Source organism: Equus przewalskii, chromosome 4, assembly GCF_037783145.1.
Source record: "Equus przewalskii isolate Varuska chromosome 4, EquPr2, whole genome shotgun sequence".
NCBI lineage: Eukaryota > Metazoa > Chordata > Mammalia > Perissodactyla > Equidae > Equus > Equus przewalskii.
The window spans coordinates 44,401,057-44,420,647 of NC_091834.1; the positions used below are offsets into that span (position 1 = coordinate 44,401,057).

A 19,591-nucleotide genomic window follows, 5' to 3' on the forward strand; every position below is an offset into this window, starting at 1 on the left:
AAGTCTAAATCACAGATACTGTGGAATTTAGAGAGAGACATACTGAGGAAGCTTTCTCCACCATAATGTTTACAGATGAGAGTGTAGTTCCTCATGGAAAACAAATATATTTATTTTTTGGTTTGCAGTTCCTTAATAAAGTTAATTTACTAAGCAGAGCTAAACAATTATTGATTGAATTGAATTTGGTTTTATTAGATACAGAGATGAAGGATGATGTGTTTGTTAATAACTTATATTATTACTGTTGTCTAGAGATACTTAAGAAATTGCTACTCATGCTTTGACTCAGTAAAGAGTTAGACAATGCTTTTTACTTCAGTTAGTAAAAATGAAAGATCTTACTTGATAAATCAGAAATATTAGGAAAGCAAGACTGCTTTGTACTTAGGTATTGTTGAAGGAACATGTTTGATGAGATGGGTTACAAATTGTAAGATGAACTATTTTCCAGACTCTCATTATTTATACTTTGGAGGTCACCATTTAATATTGAACACAAGATGCACTTCATTTCGATGGAAGCAGACGTTATGATGTCACTCCATTTATTTGCCGTGTTCCACAGGAACCTACTGTGAATTATGAGGCCACCACTTAGAATCGAAACTGTAGAAGATTGTAGGCATTCTATAGCCTGACATGCCCATGTTTCCCATTTTAGAGCTGACTGATCTTCAGATAACATATGGTGGTGCAAGTAATTGGAAAATTGGCAGACCTGTCAAGAAGGTATGCTAGATGAGTCAAGAATGCCGTGCTGGAGCACATAAAGTGTGTCAGAAGTTAAATTTATTGTTTTTTATCAAAGAGTAAGGTAAAAAATCTGATCCATCCCCTAAAAAGGACACTTTTTAGTGGCAGCTGTTTTCAAAAGTAATTTTTAGGTCATTGATAAAATAAGTTGCTTTTAAAAACATGTCATAGAAAATTTTAGTCAAGATGTAGTATAAAACAGCACCCACTGCATATATTTAAATGTTACATAATTTTATAGCCTTTTCCCTAGGATTACTGGAAGCACAATAGTTAATTTTTAAGAGAAATAAAGTTTATAATTTTAATGTTTTCTAAAATTTATTTCACAGGAAGATGAAAATGAAGCTGAAAGAAAAAATATATCTCAGGAGCTCAGCATGGAACAGAAAAATCCAAAGAAATAAAGGATTTTCTGTAATGTTCTGAAAAGTTTGCAACTTATGTAGTAGCAGATAAAATTTCTAATTGTAAAATGTTAAATTGTAAAATCTAATTTGCAAAATCTTCTCAATAAAGTCATTGAAAATGAAATAGGTGCTTGCATTTGGAATTTGTATGTTTTTAGAGCAATTTAAACTCTTACATAAAAGTTAGACCTTTAAAATCATTTTTAAAAATTTTAACTGAAATTTGAGAATAGAAACGAAATTTTTTCTAATCTGTAACCTAGGTGTTAACACATCCGGCTGACTTAAAAGCAATCTCGGAAAGTCTTTTCCCCTTACTAGTCTCCATTGTTTTCTTCTGTGACCTTAACAGAATTTCGGTTATTAATATAAGGAAAACTCCAGTCATTCAAAATTGAACAGAGAATGTTTGCATGTGAAAACACTTAAAACCAACCAGTGCCACAAGATGAAATACCGTTTTCTGATTTCATCAACTTATGTATCACAGAATACTCTAGGATTTCAAGTAAAGGCTAGAAAGAAATGATAATTTAACAGTCTCTGTGGCAGAAGTAGTGCCACAACTTTTAATTCATAAAATATTCACTAAGGACCTACTATGTGCTGGCCCTTTACGTTTCCTGGACATTTCAAGAACAGTTCCCCATCTGTGTTTCTTTGGCTTAGGAGCTTTTGAAAATTTCTTTGATCCCTATCTGTATCAGAGTTCTCAGTAACCAGCCATTTTACTTTCCCTGGTTCTAATTCCCAAGCTGTCATTTGCCAACTACAGCGGGAGCAACGAATCTACTTGCTGTTTGCAGAGCCAAAAGTTTTTGGCAGATGTCTTTGTTGGATTTTTTAAGACAGAATGTCTTAAAATGAGAAGCAGAACTTTGGAAGCCTTGTAAGACAAAGCAGTATAGAACTTCTTCCCTGTGAGAGTGGAATCTGTATACTTGCCCTGAAGCCATAGTTTTATCATATGCATCTGACAAGCTCAATAAGGGTGTGACAATGGGCCACGCCAGCAGTGGGCTGAAATGGGAAAAACTGCAAGTAGGCAAGATAGAAAATTCATTGATGTGTAGCCTTAAATAACTTATCTATGGATATCAGGAAAACAGCTGTATCCCACAGATTGGCCTCCCTGGAGGGATTTGGGAGCAAAGACTGAGCCAAGAAAAGCCTGAAAAGGCAAGTTGGAGTCTGAAGAGGGCCTCTGCAATAAGCAAATACAAAAATTAATTTGATTTTTTTTCCCATTTCTTCTATTTTGAAATAGACATCAGTCTATTATTGTTGTTAGTAGTGTCACTTTTGAAAAGAAGCAATAATACATCATTCATACAATAACATTTATTATATTCATTATGTTGTAGGTACGGTACATTATGCCACTGATCATCCCTATTAACATATGAGATAGTTACTATTACTTCTCCCATTTTACCAGTGATCAACCTGAGGCTTAGAGGAAATAAGTTAACCAAGGTTATGTAGCTTATGATGGGAAGAACAAGCCTTCAAACCCAAGCAGTCTCACCCCAGAATATCACATTTAATCATTTAAAAATACCTGTTAATACCATAGCTCTTTCAGTCCACTATCTTCCCCAGAAATGTAGTCTTTCCTGTTAATATCTCATTTATTACCTGCTATCTCTCCTTTATTATTTCCCTTCCCCAACTTCTTAGCCAAACTTAATTCATTCTGAAGACTTTGGCTTAAGTGAAATAACCAAAACAGTTATAACTACCATTCCACCTGCTCCAAAACATGAAAATCCTGCTTCATCTTTTTTACGTTGAGTTATGATGGAACAAGTATGAAAGCATCTTATTGCTTCTGTACGATTTTTCAGTAACTTTTTGGCCTTGTTTTTCAGTAGAATGTTTATTAAATTATTAGTGTATTAGTGTGCTGTCCTCTCATAATACTTTTATTTCTAAAATAAGTTTTGAGTATGAGAGGCACAGTGACAGCCATCCAACAGCCATTTTAAATATTTATATTTAAGTGATGCCTTTAACCATTTAAAACCCCAGTTTTCCTTTTTCTTTTTAAATATTTAATTTTTCTCCCCAAAGCTCCCCGGTACAAAGTTGCGTATTTTTAGTTGTGTGTCCTTCCAGTAGTGACATGTGGGATGCCACCTCAGCATGGCCTGACGAGCTGTGCCGTGTCCGCGCCCAGGATCTGAACTGGGCCCCTGAAGCAGAGTGCGTGAACTTAACCACTCGGCCGTGGGGCCGGCCCCCCCAGTTTTCATTTTAAAAATTTTTTCAAAAATGCATACCCCTTGGTTTAGGACAGTGAGGAATAAAGTAGAATCACTGTAAATTTCCTTAGGGAAAATTTGCCGTGTGAATTTCTCAAATTTTTAGAGTCCATACATTCATGCCGTAAGTACATACATCTAAATCTTCTTATAATGCTAAACCGTTGCCCACTTTATGTGACCATGATTAAGCCAGTCACTTTATTTGAATCAAACTATGCATATTATATATTTTTATGTAATATAGAATATTACATATTGTATTAGCTCAGGCTGTCATGAAATACCCAGGCTGGGTGGCTTAAACAACAGAAGTTGACGTTTTCACAGTTCTGGAGGCAGGAAGTCCCAGATCAAGGTGCAGCAGGTTTTGGTCTCTGGTGAGGACTCTCTTGGTGGCTTGTAGTTGGCAGCCTCACTGCATCCTCACATGGTCTTTCCTCGGGGTGCGCACATGGAAAGAGCAGGCAAGCTCTCTGGTCTCTTCTTAGGAGGACACTAATCCTATTGGATCAGGACCCCAACCTATGATCTCATTTAACCTTAATTACTTTCTTACTCCAAACACAGCCACACAGGGAGGTTAGACCTTCAACATATAAATATTGGGGGTGGGGGGCACAGTCAGTTCATAACACATTGTTTAAATAAGTCCAGTTGCCTCTTACAGCAATTCTAGTTAAATTAAGGAGCACTAGAGCAAAGTCCTAATGAAACGTCTATGGCAATATGGATTATTTATACCTACGGTCCTTAGAAATGTTAATAATTAGAGTATGGTTTAAAAACTGATTTCTGAAGAAGACAAACCACTGCACAATTCGATGTACCTGTTTTATTTCTATATCCCCATTTCTCAGCTCATTTCCTGACCCATACTAGGTGAAAAGCAGCCACTATAACTCAGCCTGGAACTGACAATATAGAATACCTAACGGACAAAGTTCCTTTAAACTTGATGATGCCTGTATAATGTCCGCCCACTCAACCAGACTGTATTCTCTTCATTTCAGTTATTGAGCTATATATATTTCTTCACATACTCAATTTAAAAATAAAACAACTTTTAATCAGTCTTTGTTACTACTTATGAATAGTATTTTTTTTTAATTGTATTCAGAATTCTACTGTTTCCTCAGATCAGTGGAACAAACAGCAGAAGTAGGAAGAGGTGTCATACTGTTCTCAAATGAAATTGCTGGGCACCAAGATGCCCAAGTTCTTAAATTCATTCCACAGAACTTTAGTGGGGCCTGCCATATGCCATGCACATGTCTGTCACTGGGGATTCAATAGCAAACTCCCTCTGCTGTCACTGTCTTGAAATTCGTTATAATTTTTGAATAAGGGGCCCCCACAGGTTTACTTTGCACTGGGCCTACAAATTACATAGCGATACTACTAACATATATTGCTTTTACTCTTTAAAACAATTTTATTGGAGTGTAATTTACATACAATAAGATGCACCCATTTTAAATGTGTGGTTCAATAAATTTTGGCAAATGTATATACCTACGTAATCACCACTTCAATCAAGATATCAAACATTTCCATCACTCCAAAAGTTCTCTTGTGCAGTTTTGCCGTCATTCACACATCCCTACTACAGCCGCTGATCCGCTTGCTTCCTTGATTAGTTTGCCTGTTCTAAAGTTTCGTACAAGTGGAATCATTTCATATGTATTCTTCTGTGTCTGGCTTTCTTCACTCAGTGTAATATTTTGAGATTCATCCAGGTTATTGCATGAATCAGCAGTTTATTCCTTTTTATTGCTGAGTACTTTTTAATTGTATGAATACACCACAATTTCTGTATTCATTCACCTGTTTCTGGACATTTGAACAGACATTATACAAAAGAAGATACACAAATGGCCAATAAGTACATGAAAACATGCACAACATCATTTAGTCATCAGGAAAATGCAAATTAAAACCACAGTGAGTTACCACTGTATACCCACTAAAATGTCTGTAACTGTGTTGTCCAATACAGCACTCACTAGCCACATGTGGCTGTTAAGCACTTGAAATACAACTAATATGCTGTAAGAATAAAATACCGGATTTTGGTGACTTAGTATTAAAAAAGAATGTAAAATATCTCATTAATAATTTTTATTTTGATTACATGCTGAGATAATATTTGGATAGATTCAGTTAAATAAAATATATTATTAAAATGAACCTCAACTATTTTCACTTTTTTAATGTAGTTCCTAGGAAATTTGAAATCACATATGTGGTTCCCATTGTATTTCTACTGGACAGTCCTAGACTATAATTTAAAGTCTGATGACGAAATGTTGGTAATATTATAAAGCAATTAAAACTCATACAAAGGTCTCAGCTAAACCATGTCCAGACTCCTGACCCATAAAAACTCTGAAATAATATATGTTTTTATAAACTACTAATTTTGTGGTAATTTTTATGCAGCAATAGAAACCAACGGAGATGTTACCTATGAGGTTGAGGATAGGTTGCTGCAAGCTAGGCATTCAGCAGTAGTAACCAAACCAGCCTTCAGGAGTAAACACTCATGTTACTGAGTTCATACATAGCTTGCATTCCTGCAGGATGGCCATTTTATTCATGAGCCTATTGAAAAAACAAGGATGTGGCCGAGGAAGGAGGCTGACTGACAGCTAAAGGAATTGCCATCTTGTCCACCTGATTTTTGGTGCAAGTGTAAAATGGTACACCACTTTGGGAAAGAGTTCAGGAGTTTCATGTGAGGTTAAACATACCTTTAATATATGACCCATTAATTCCACGATACATTTTTACACAAGAGAAAGGAAAATATATGCCCATACAAAGATTTATACATAAATATACAAATATTTTCCACAACTTTATTCATTCATAATATTCGTAATAGCCAAAACACTGGAGGCAATTTTTTTTCTTTTTAAGTGAAAGTCATACTTCATAATAGTATTCTTTTCAGAAAATATTTGTCACACTAAGCTGTGTAGCGTGGTTCACAAAATTAGTGAAAAAAAATCCTTGATTTTCTTTCAGGGAAATTGGATGTATTGTGCAATGTTATTTGTAAGAAGAGAGTAAAAGTTTAGAAGTAATCACTATCTGCAAAAGATGCTAATGAAGGTCTAAAAAGAAATTAAACAACATGCAAAAATGTAGCATTCAAAAAACAAGGTGATGCCTTATTTGAAACATTTAATGTAGTGGCAGCTCTTTAATGGTGCCGTGTTCTGTTTTAATGATTTTTTTTTTGAAGGGCCTTTGCAGTTGAAAATACATTTAAACACAACTTTAAAATTTTAAATCATAACTATCTTCTGGATAAATTCTATCAATTTCCCTCAGTATTAGAGAGCTTGAGTGAGGGGGAAGCAAGGTGTTTGCCAGTTGCTCCACCTTTCAGTGTGTGTCAACTGCTTTGTTTCAAGTGTCTATGAACTTCTTTGAGTTTCATGTCCACACACACCAACGAGGGCATGCTCTTCCAAGGGTCTAACAGCTTTTCATTGGTAACTTTCTGATCATCCAGATGAAATGAGGTGAGTCTGGGTGAATCTTTTGCTTCTCTAATATTTTTTGGAAAGCGATAATTATATTCTTATTGCTCATTTTGTGTATGTATATTTTTCTGTAAAACAATCATTAATGACTTTCCTCTGAGCATCAACAGTTGCAGGTATTTGATACGTCTGCACTCTCTTACATCCATTATAATTTGTCATTTTCTCACATGCAAGAAACGGTTTTTCTTTAAGTTGAATGCGTACAGAACAAAAAAAGGAGAATGTTTCCTACAAATGCTTCTCTCACATGGCTACATAAGATTTATTCCAAAATCCATTGAGAAAGAAAAAACAAGTCCAGTTAATTGCTTTGACATTTCCCAATGCCTTGGGTTCCTGAGGCCTGCACACATTTCTATTGGTTGGGTGCTAGCACGCATGGGACGGGAGCAACTTAGTCCTCCTGATAGTGGCTAAATAAGATTCACTCTGAATAGCGGAGGTTGATTAGAAACCTACTCCACTTCACATTACCTCAAGAAAACAATTTTTACATAGCCACGAATGAGCAAATTTCAATCCCATCCCAGACTATCCTGAGCAGTCATAGCAGGTAATAAACGTCTCCCTGTGGTGAATTCAATATGGAGTCCATGGTTTTGCTATCCAGAGAGGAAGTTAAGTGCTAACGGCAACAGCATGAGAACACATGCAACTATGGCATAATTCTGATTTGTTTTAGAAAAACTATTAATTTCCTTGTTACAAAGCCAAGTGAGTACAACCTTTTAAAACTGTTGAACCATGAAAGCCATTTTCCTTAAGGGTTTTAAATTTGGGAACAGACTCAAGAAATTTGTAGCTTTAATGAGATATTCGTTGCCTGCAGTCAAGATGAGAGCAAGATCATTGGTTTCCCAGCATGGCACCTATGTCTTCTTGTGCGCACTTGATATCATTAGGCCCATAACAACACAGCCACCAGCGCATTAACATTAGAAAGGTTCACTTTTGTCTCTTGGTTTATGTCTTTCATTTACACCTACAGCATACAAAATATCTCACTCTAGAATATAAGATACACCCTACCTTTATTGATACTGTCAATGGAGTAAAAAATCACTATTTTCAAGTCCATATTTCAGGCAACAATCAATCAATAGATACGGTTTCCAGAAAACAAAAGATAATTGAATCAGATGTTGCGCATGTAATTCTGAATATGATAACCTTCCTTGTTGATATGTGAAGAGCAGAAAATGTGGATCTCCCTGATGCATGTCGGTTCCAAACGTTATCATTTTTAATATTGAGTCTGATTCCAAAGGTGACACAAGATTATTGTTGCTTTTAAAGATAGATGAATTCTTTCGGGATATTCAGATTTCAGGGCAATGAGAAAGGCAGCTTTTTAAATAGTATCAGAAAGAGGTAATAACCACTGCAGGAATCTGTCATTCTATCCTCCATGATGAAATAGCATATGTGAAAGAGCTCTGGAGAAAGAATCAAACCTATTATTTTCAAAATATCATTATCATTTTTCGACATTACGCAATGAAATTCTATGATTAAGGAACCTAATTCTATAGGGTATGTCCTTAAATTTGTGCAAATTTTTGAAAGTGTCTTATCTGTAAGTTTATGATCTCTCTACCTTTTAATCATCAACAATTTCAGATATACACAAGAGTGAAGAGATGAGTACAGTGAATCCCCATGTACTAAGTGAGATTCAACAATTATTAAGCTTTTGCTATGCCTACTTGATCCATATTTTTTTCCTCTCTCTCACTCTTTCTCTGAATTATTGTAAAGCAGATCCAAGACTGCAGTACTTTTTAATACATATTTTTCTCCTTTCAACGATTCATTTCTGATTGGGTATGTTTAATTTGTACATGTTTTTCTATGAAAGATGCACATTTTGCTTTGTTTTTTAATAACGTGAGACAGTCAATAGCTTGATATGGTAATTGAACATTGAAGAACAGTATATTCTGCCTCGTGCACTTCAGGCCACATTTTTAGTGAGATTTAAAAGAAGATATTTATTTTGAACTTTTTTTTTAATGGTGATGATGTAAGAAGCAGAAATTACACAGAATCTAAACTCACATTTGCATTTTTGCACCTTAGGCAGAAAAATAGAACTAATCAGAGCTGCAAATCATAAAGGAGAACATGTTTCAATCTCCAGAGCACTGTTGAACCAAGATCTCTTTCTGATTATACTAATGAGGGATAAAACTGGTGCATTCAGCAATGCCTTCAAAAATGCATCTTGTTAGTAAAAATCAAATTAACAAATGGAACATCTGTGCAGGGTTACGATTCTTGCTGGTTTTTTTAGACTGTATCTTTTTGGCAAGTATCGATTTGGGATTTGAAATTTCACATTTGATTATGTCTCATTCCCGAAGTCAGAAACAGTCTTATGCAAAAGGTTTTAGTGGGCTGTTTGTTTTCAGTGCCCTTAGACACTGAATTTAGACACACCCAATTTGCGAGTTCCTTCTTCCCTTGTCTCAGCCCAGGTCTCTCTTCCCTGGGGAACAGCTTCTGCTCAAGACCTTTCCTTCACACCTGCATCTTTCCTGGACTCCGCTAAACTCAAGCTCTCTCTAACCTCCCCTCAAACCCAGCATCTCTTTCCTGTGGTGTTCCACATTCTTCAGTTAGTTATATCAGAGGAGAACAACTGATGAATACGGTGAATGAATTCTTCATGAGTGTATTAGTCATGCCGGGCTAGGCTATGCTGTGGAAACAAACAATCCCTGAAATCTCAGTGCCTTAAAACCACAAAATTTACTTCTCACTCACATCACTATCTGAAGTGGATTGAGTGGCTCCTCTTGACAGTTCTTCTCCAAGAACTGCCTCATGGATTTAGATGTTCACATTGCAACTTCGCCATTTGAGTGCTCACCATTTGAGGGAGAGAGGGAATCTGATGCGGGAGACAAAGAACGGACATAGAAAATGGTCGTGATAAGTGCTCCAGTAGAGGTTGGTAAACGTGCTATAGATCAGAGAGGGGAGCAACTAAATAAGCCCAGAGGTAGAAAAACACTCCACAAAAATAATACTTGAGGCTGGCTTTGAACACATGGGATTTTAGAAGAAGTATTTGTGGGAATAGAGAAATGAAATAGCAATGTGAAAAGGTAAAGAGTTTTCAAAGGTTAAAGACAAATCAGCGCGTCGGGATCCAAGAGAATGCAGGGCAGGAAGTGGTAGGAGCTGCATCTGGGAAGATAGGACAAGCTTTTCTCGTGAAAGGCTTTGAGGGTTTGCTAAGGCACTTAGATTTAGTTCTGTAGAATTGGACATTTATCAGAATCAAATGAGAATAAGGAAATAGTGGTGATGGCTGTATAATATCGTGAATAGAATTAATGCCACTGAATTATACCCTTTAACATGGAAAATTTTGTGTTATATATATTTGTTACCAGAATTTTAAAAATCCGTAATGGAATGTACCAGAAACCATTGAATGGTATGCTTTAAATGGATAAATTGTATGGTATGTGCATTATATCTCAGTAATGCTGTTTAAAAAAAAAGATGTAAGCCTAAATAAAATCACAAAATCACACAAGGAACTTTTTAAAAAACTGACAGTTGAACCCCATCCAATGATCAATTCAATTAGAATCTCTGGGGGTGGGCCGAGCACCCAGCAGCTTGAAAAGCGCTGCAGGTGATCCTGATGTGCCGTCACAGTGCATAATCACTGCTGCAGGCAATAAGGAACCAGTGAAGAATGTTAATCAGGGGAATAACATGATCAAATTTACATTTTAGGAACGTAGATACCTGCTTTTCTGCTCAGATCTTTCAGTAGCCACATGAATGTGTATAGAGACTTCATTCCTAATAGCCCAAATCTAGAAACAACTCAAATGTCCCTCAACTGGCAAATCGATAAATAAATTCTGGTATATTTATACAATGGAATACCAGTCAATAATAAAAAGCCCCCATTACCTTGACCATACTAACTCTCTGCGTTTCTGCTGCCTCGAGCTCTGTTGACCAAGGCAGAGTCTGCCCTTATTTCCTTTGGGGCTTGTCTGCTGCCCAGCCAAGCTTTCCTATTAACCTCAATAACACCACTCTCCAATTGTCATTCAAACCAGAAACCTCATTCATTTTTCCTTCATTTTTAAAAGTTATGGTTTACATTTAGTAAAATTCACACTTCAAATGTGCAGTTCTGTGTGTTCTGACAAATTATACAGTCGTGTAGCTACCACCACAATTAAGACAGAAAACAGTTCCATCATCCCCCAAATTCCCTTATGCTTCTTTTAGCCAACTGTTAATGTCTCCTTCCCACCCCTAACCTCTGGCAACCTCTAACCTGTTTTCTGTCCCAGGAGTTTTTGCTTTTTTCAGAATATCATATAAATGGCATGATACAGTATGTAGCTTTTTGAGTGGGGTTTCTTTCACCTGAAATAGTTCATCCATGTTGTTTCCTATGTCAGGAGTTCGTTCCTTTTTATTGCTGAGTCGTGTTCATTGTATGGACGTACCACAGTTTCTTTATCCATTCACCAGTTGAGAGACTTGGAGTGGTTTCTAGGTTTTGATGATTACAAATAAAGTTGCTATAAACATTTGTGTACAGACGGTTGCGAGGATGTAATTTTCATTTCTCCTGGGTAAATGCCTGGGAGTAGGATTGCTGGATCGCATGTGTGTATTTAACTTTGTAAGATGCAACCAAAGTGTTTGCCAAGGTGATTGATTGTAACATTTTACATTCCCATCAGCAATATGTGATGGCTACAGTTGCTCTGTATCTTCACCTTCTCACCAGCACTTGGTATTTGTTGTTTTGTTTTGCTTTGTTTTGCTTTGTCTTTAGCCATTCAAATGGGCATCTCATTGTAGTTTTAATTCGCAGTTCCCTAATGACTAATGAGGTTGAACACTTTTTCATGTGTCTATTTGCCATCTGTATATAATCTCTGCTGAAGTGCCTATTCAAATCTTTTGCCCATTTTTCTATTAGGTTGTTGTTTGTGAAGTCATTTTTTAATGTCCCTGAGTGCCTTTCTCTCACTATGATGGAGGCAGTCAGTTGTTCCTCCATTACAATAAACCAATTTTCTTTTTTATTTAAAGATTGGCACCTGAGGTAACATCTATTGCCAATCTTCTTTTCTTGTTTCCTTCTTCTTCTCCCCAAAGTCCCCCAGTACATAGTTGTATATTCTATTTGTAAGTGCCTCTGGTTATGCTATGTGGGACGCCACCTCAGCATGGCCTGACGAGCGGAGCCATGTTTCTGCTGGGGATCCGAACCCATGAAACCCTGGGCCACTGAGGTGGAGTGCACAAGCTTAACCACTCTGCCATGGGGCTGGCCTCCCAACTTTCTTTTTGTATCATTAAATATCCTTCTAGCTCCTGCTTTTCAGAACTAGGAGCATCCTCTTGTTAGATTCAGGCACCTATCTTTCCTCATTTGAGGCGATTATCTCACATGGCTGAGGTCTCTGAACTCCCCTCTTCATCTAATGAAGCTTTCCTCTCAGTTCCACATTCTGCTCTGGATAATTCAGACTTCCTCATCAATATTCATTGCTCCAAACCTGCATCTAAGAAAGGCTATCTTGCATTGTCTCTTTTTCCCCCTCTGCTCCCCCAAATATCCTTTTCTCCCTTTTCCTCCCCATTCATGTTGAAGGCTTTCCTCAAATGTCTGGAAGTCCTTGATTGCCTGCTCTTACTTAAAGAGTGGGTCCTATGTACATGGGGCAGCTGGCAGGCTGGCAAGCTTCACCCCAGGGGGCTTTGATAGGAGAATCCTCCAAATCTTAGCACCTCTGATTCTCTTTTGTGAGGCTGGTCATTTCCTCCAGGAACAATTCCACCGCCTCCTTCCCGGAACTATGTGTCTCAGGACGGTATGCCAGGGGTGAGGGCTCTGGCGGGGCTAGAGAGTCTCATGGCCCCACGTGTAAACTCACTCCACCTTCTTGTGGTCAGTAGGGAGCCTCCCCTCCGTCCTTCTGAGCCTGCTGTCCCTCCATCTGGAGACTCTCTGGTTTGCTCTCGCCAGGGAAAGAACATCCTTTCTTCAGCTGGAGGGACACTCACCTGACTATGCAGGTGAGGGAAGGGCATCTAGATGTATGCTCTTCATTCGTGTTCTTTTCAGCTTCACTCTTCACTCAAGCCTCCCATCATGCCTGGAGGTTTCATTTCCTGAGTTTTTCTGGGATTTGAGACATACTGGTCTCTTCTTATCCTCCTTTACTTAGGCACCCAGGCCTCACCTTCTCTGCTTGGCTGACAGTTATCACTCATCATGCTCTTTCCATTGTTCCAAAATTAGATTTTATTTTTATCCTTGTCCCTTTGATTTCAAATCCTTTTATTTCTTTACTGCAGTTTTACTGGGTCTTGGAGAAGCAGCAAAGAGAAACACGGGTTCAGTCGACTGTTTTTAAAAAGAATCAGCCTTAATTTTTAAATATAGTTTTTCTGAGGATTGTTGTGAAATTACTTAGTCAGATATAGTCCGTTCATAAAGAATAAAATCACTCACGCTTATTTATGTAAAGGGAGATTTTATATGTACGCACACGGAGGTCTCACAGAACCCAAGCTCCAGAAAGCCTCAGACAGGCTGGAATGGGGAACTAAAAAGTCTTCAAGAATCAGGGTGGCTAATTGGCAGCATTCCTCTGTGGCCTTCCACCTATTTTTCTTACCTAAAATTTGTTCCCTTCTCTCTCTGTAAAAACCTTCTCTTTCTGATTACTCATCAGCATAGGTTCTGAATTAACCATAACAGGCCCCTGATGGTCTAACTCTAGGAACTACTACTAATGCCAAAGTCTCAAAAGAGGTATTCTGATTGGCCCAGTTCTCCAGTCACATGTTTTCTCATAGCCAATCAGCTGAGAGAAGGAAGGGGTAGGCTACAAACATAATGACAGCTAGGGCCGCTGGAAGGAGACATTTCTCCCAGATGAGGATCACTAAGACTTATCTACTACATGAAAATTATGTAAGTAATGGAAATGACAGTGTTCTGGTACATGATAGATATTAAATAACTTTTTTTCCAAATAGTTCCAAATTTATGGAATATCTTCTCTATCTCATCCTTTATAATTTCATTAAAACATTTTACTGTCAAATAAGCTTAAAAGGTATTATAATCTAGTATGAAAAGAAAACGAAAGCTAGTAATATTAGCCATGTGGCTCAGAGACCATACATATGGTGATGGAAACTCGAAGCTTGAAGAGTATGACTGTCTGCAGAGGGCCTGAATGAGGAGGTAGTTAAGGTGTAAGCTCTTAGGCCAGAATCTGCAACTTTACCAACACTCAGAGCAACACCTGAAACTTCTTAATGCGGCCAGAACAATGTTAAAGTGAAGAATCTAGAACCAAATCACTAATGGATCAAAAAAGAGAAGTGAATCTGTCCATATGAGAAGAAGAGGTTTTATTAAAAAGTAGGTCTAAATCTCAGGGGGGAAAATGAAATATAAAAGAGGAGGCAAAATTCTATATAGAATTTAATTTCATTTTAGAGCTAATGTGGCTTTGCAATCATATTATTTTTCTTCAAGAATCGTTTTTTCAAGGATACTATATAATGGTATTACAATGACAGAAATGATGTAGTTTGAAATACTAAAGGTAATACAAAACTAGGGAATTAATTGCTGATCTAAAACAGTCCTACAGATTGAAATCCATTAATTTTTATAAAGGATAAAATCAAAAGTAATGTTATTTTGAAAACTTTGAGAAGAAAAAGTTAGACACAGATTGATCTTTAAAAATTCTAAGCATGTACAAGGAAGATATATTTATCTGGCTTGTAAAGGTTTGCGTTTTGTGAAGTTCACTGAGCAGACAAAATGTCAAAGGGAAATCTCAGGTCTTGGTGTACATAGTTTATATGATAAAACATAAAAGAGGCTGTGAGCTTCCCTTAAAAAATAAAACTAAACACCACCACCGACAAAACCCTCTTGCTCTGTACTCATTCAACACCTGTTCAATGTCTTTTTCTTCCTGGTTTAGTACATCATGTTCCACGAATCACATTTACCCTTTGACAAGCTGGCCTGGAGGTACAGGCTTGGGAGAGATGCAGAGGAACTGGTCCTATAGGGTCAGAGGAGAGATGTCTGCTAGCCAGTGACCACTTCTTTCAGGAAACCACAAGAAGCACACCCCTGCTCTTTGGTTGACTGTCAGCCCGAGTGGAGATGCCAGAGGAAACACATGTACAGTCACCACTTCTAGATCCAAAGCTGCCTGAGAGAGACTCTTTAACTGAAGGCTCACGTAAATATCCCAAAACCATATGTGCCTTTGCTTGGCAATCGTACTTCCTACAGAGTCCCAATTCCACGACCTCTTTGTATTTTATCAATTCTTCTACCTCAAGCTTGAGCTAGATGAGCAGAATATTTCTTAGCTCAGGGTTCTCCTGACTCCTCAAGGGAAAAAGTCTGAACTCCCATTGAGGGGCTGGAGTAGGAAGGAATGGTGTGTTACTCAATTTCAGCTTAGTTTCTCTCTTCTAGGAGGCTGAAACTAATTTTTTTCTCTTAAAGTGCCTAAAGGTAATCACAGCCACCACCAAGAGAATTCATTTCCACCCACTAACCAACCAGGCTACTCTATGTCACAGAGCCAGACCTACAACCCAGACTGTACTTCTCTGATTGTGGTTCATTTCGATATCAAATTCTCCTAGTGCTTTAATTTTTTAAAATTTACTTTAAAAGTTACCACTCTTTAGGAACATGTCTATTATATAAGAGGAGAAATACCCAAGCTACTCTACAAACACATAACCCACAAAAGTTCTTTGAAGGTCAGCTTTGCTAGGCTAGACATGTTAGAATGGAAAGCAAGATGATACCAAAACTTCTAGGTAACTGTGGAAGGTAAACTCTTAAGGTTTCCCCTGTCTAAGAAAATAGAATCAGACATTTGTCAAAGGTGGTAAGACAGATTTTACTCAGGCTACTGCCGTAGGGGAAAGAGACTCCAGTATAAACTGAGTTCAACTCCACTGAAGCAAAAAGCAGGAAGCCTTTTAAATACTTGGTGTGATAAAAATAAATAAATAAATAAAAGGACTGAAGGATGTTGTGAGGGGAAGTTGGTCAGTGTAATCAGGCCTATCTGTATCTACTAACTGATGGCTTATTGAAATTAGGCTCCTACCATCCCATGGAGACTGGGAGACAAGGACCCTTTCTTGATGATTACATTTCAAAGAGATGGCTCCCAGTTCCTTGAGAAAGACATTCCTGGGTTGTAAAAAATAGATGTCTCAAAGCAACAGAGAAAAGATTTACAATTGCAAGTTTTCTAAAGTACACACTTTACAAAATGGGAGATCAGAAGCCTATAGTCAGATTTTAGCTAGAAGAAATAATAATTTCTTCTGGCAGCCCTCAGCTTTCTCAGGCAGCCATTTTAATGGGGCTGAGTTGGCATCCTAGGGACACAGCCTTGAGATGATAGAAGCCACGCTAGAGTTTGTTCAAATGTCTCAGTGTGGGTGGTGGATATAATCATTTGTGCAGAGAATTTTGCAGTTCTTACCCCCATGATTCCTACCTCTTGATATTCATGCCTTTGTGTAATCCCCTCCCTTTGAGTGCAGGTGAGACCTGTGACTTGCTTCTAATCAACTGATTTCAACAAAGATGACGGAATGAACATCACTACATTTATGTAATTACGTTACATAAGATGGTAACATCCACCTTGTGAAGAGACTCTCCGCTCACTTGTTGATTTTGATGAAAAGAGACTCAAGTTGCAAGGAACTGAGGATGGCCTGCAGCCACCAGCCAGTGAGAAAATGGGGCCCTCAGTCCTACAATCGCAAAGAAATGAATTCTGCCTACAACCTGACTGGAATGAACCCTGTCACAGTCAAACATTCCAATGAGACCCATCCCGGATAACACTTTGATTGAAGCCTTGCAGAAAATGAAGCAAAGTATACCCTGACTCCTGACCCACAGAAACTGTGAGATAATAAATGTGTCTTGTTTTAAGCTAAATTTGTGGTAATTTCTTACACAGCGATAGATAGCTAATACAGACAGTGCTTCTAAAAACATGGTTAGTTGAATATTATTCTCATATCAGGCTCCACAGAAGAAAAAAAAAGGTTTCACAGCCAAATCAGTTTGAGGAATGCTGCATTCTATATCCTCCACTCCCACAGAGAGTCACAGTGTATTCTGAGAAATTCAGTGAAGAAGCTTTGCCACATCAGAGTCACCTAAATTTTTTTCCATTATGGAGCCAAGCCACATTTTGATTTTTTAACTTCTAGTAATGTCTTAGAAATCTAGTTTTCAAATTATGGCACCACAAATTAGTGGCCACAAAGAGCAATAGCCTTCAACAGGTACTTGCATGTGGTCATTTTAGGGGAATCAATTTCCAGATCCTTACTTGTTTGTATTCTTTTTCCCAAACAAACTTGCCAGAGAATACTCCAGGGGAGGAGTCTTCAAGTTTTCCTTTCCCATTTTACAAAAGAAAGGCGTCCCTCCCATCCGTCTCCAGTAAATCTCTAGATGACAAACAAAAGGACAATTTGAAACGTTGGTGTCCACGTTGAGAAAGTGAGTGACCATAAGAGTGGGTATCAAATCCTTTCACAAACCGGGTTTTCCTTTCTTTACTTTCACATTAAAGGGGAGCTTATGGGAAGGAAGAAATTGATGTATCTGCCTTTGGAAAATACAATCTGCCACAAATGGGCAAATAAATTCATAAATAAAAGTCTCCTCATGGGTAATTAAAGCAAAATGAAGTATGTCCCAGGATAGGGCTAGGACATCCCCTGGGACAAAGTAAACCCACAGCTCTGAGCTGCTGTTGCTGAAGCCTGCCTGATTGTAGTAGCTAATCGGGACAAAAGAAAAAGGCTTAAAAAGCCTCAGTGTTGAGCCAGCCCTGATGGCCAAGTGGTTAAAATACGGCACCCTCTGCTTTGGCGGCCCAGGTTTGGTTCCCAGGTGCAGAACCACACCATTCATCTGTCAGTAGCCATGCTGTGGTGGCAGCTCATATAGAAGAACTAGAAGTACCTACAACTAGAATATACAACTATGTATTGGGGCTTTGGGGAGGAAAAATATAAAAAGAAGAAAAGAGAGGAAGATGACAACAGATGTCAGCTCAGGGCAAATCTTTCCCAGAAAAAAATTTTAAAAGATATTTACAGATTTGTATAAATACACCACTCTTCTCATGAAACTTTTTTTTTTAAAAAAAAAAAGCCCTGGTGTTCACACATAGAGTTCATTCTTACTGCAGGGCAGGGAGGGAGCGGATGATGAGGAAACCCTGTTCTATGCCCAATATGTTCACTCTGAATCCTCACAACCACTTGAAAGGTAAGGAGAATTATTACCCATAGTTTTTAGATGTAGGAAACTACACTTTAGTGAACTGCAAAACTAGGACTTGAACCCAGATTTGGGGCTCCAAGTCCAGTGTGCTTTTAATACCACACCATCAAGTGGGCCTTTCCCACTACAGTGGGAAGGCAGCTAACCAGCCCTTTTGCTTTCTCCCTTTAAGGCAACACTTTAGTTTCTTTCTTTTTTTTTCTTTTTTTTGAGGAAGATTAGCTCTGAGCTAACTTCTGCCAATCCTCCTCTTTTTGCTGAGGAAGACCGGCCCTGAGCTAACATCCATGCCCATCTTCCTCTGCTTTATATGAGGGACGCCTGCCACAGCATGGTGTGCCAAGCAGTGCCATGTCCGCACCCAGGATCCGAACTGACAAACCCCAGGCCTGCCAAAGCTGAAGGTGAGAACTTAACCTCTGCACCACCGGGCAGCCCCAACACTTTGGTTTCTTTTATGGAGATTTCACTTCTGTAAAGGGATCTGGAGAACATTGGGTTCCCAAGGTGATTTAGATGTAACTCAAATCCCTAAGATGTACGCCTGTTCAAGTTGTGTTCTTAACCTCTAAGCATAACGGCAGGCCATTTTTTAGCTCATGAGATGTCTATAGAAAGACTGAGAAGATTCTGATGATCAGAAAGTACTTTTGTAATAAATAATGATATAGACACTGAAAATAGAATATAACTTAAATAGTGTACATCATTATAGGAACTGGGACACACCATTTTGACCTTACAATGATTTTGCTTATCCATTCATAAAATGTATTCAATAGTTACATAGCAGATGAACAGGTTAAGTAAGATACCCACGTGCTTCATTGTCTCTGAATAAAATGTACCAGGAAAAAACAATGACAAGAGAAATTGCAATTTTCCAAGGAGTTTCTTCTATAAGATTAAATACAGATGCATGTATAATCTATATATATAAATTTCTTTCTTTTTATCTGATCTGTTCCCTATGGAAGTAGAAATGGCTCATAAAACGTATACAATAAAATGGAAGAAAATAAACATAAATAAGTAAAATCAGGAACAGGTAAAATATAAATTAGGAATTAAGATCAACACTGGAGAAAGGCAGAATGCAAGCTGGTAGGTTCCACTGAGTTATTAAAGTCAAGTCACAAATTTGGCTCCGAGCTTCCTGGAGGCAAAGCAGCTAGAAATTAATGGATAGCCTAACAGGTTTTGATATGTTATCGGTAGGAA

At 37.9% G+C, this 19,591-nt stretch overlaps 1 protein-coding gene across 6 annotated transcripts in view; it reads left to right on the top strand.

The window, feature by feature from the left end:
- Positions 1-17,005, top strand: part of PHF14 (PHD finger protein 14) — a 201,133-nt gene extending 184,128 nt beyond the window's left edge. For 3 of the 6 annotated variants that reach the window (XR_011539051.1, XR_011539052.1, XM_070615777.1), the window contains one exon: positions 1,089-1,290. Coding sequence is in view for 2 of the 6 variants with exons in the window: in XM_070615777.1 (XP_070471878.1) it covers positions 1,089-1,163 (75 nt within the window). In the remaining 4 variants the exon portion in view is untranslated. Of the gene's footprint in view, positions 1-664; positions 733-1,088; positions 1,291-16,599 lie in introns of those variants that run through there. The other 3 variants (XR_011539053.1, XM_070615778.1, XR_011539050.1) reach the window with 2 other exon arrangements.
- Positions 17,006-19,591: the final 2,586 nt, after the last annotated feature.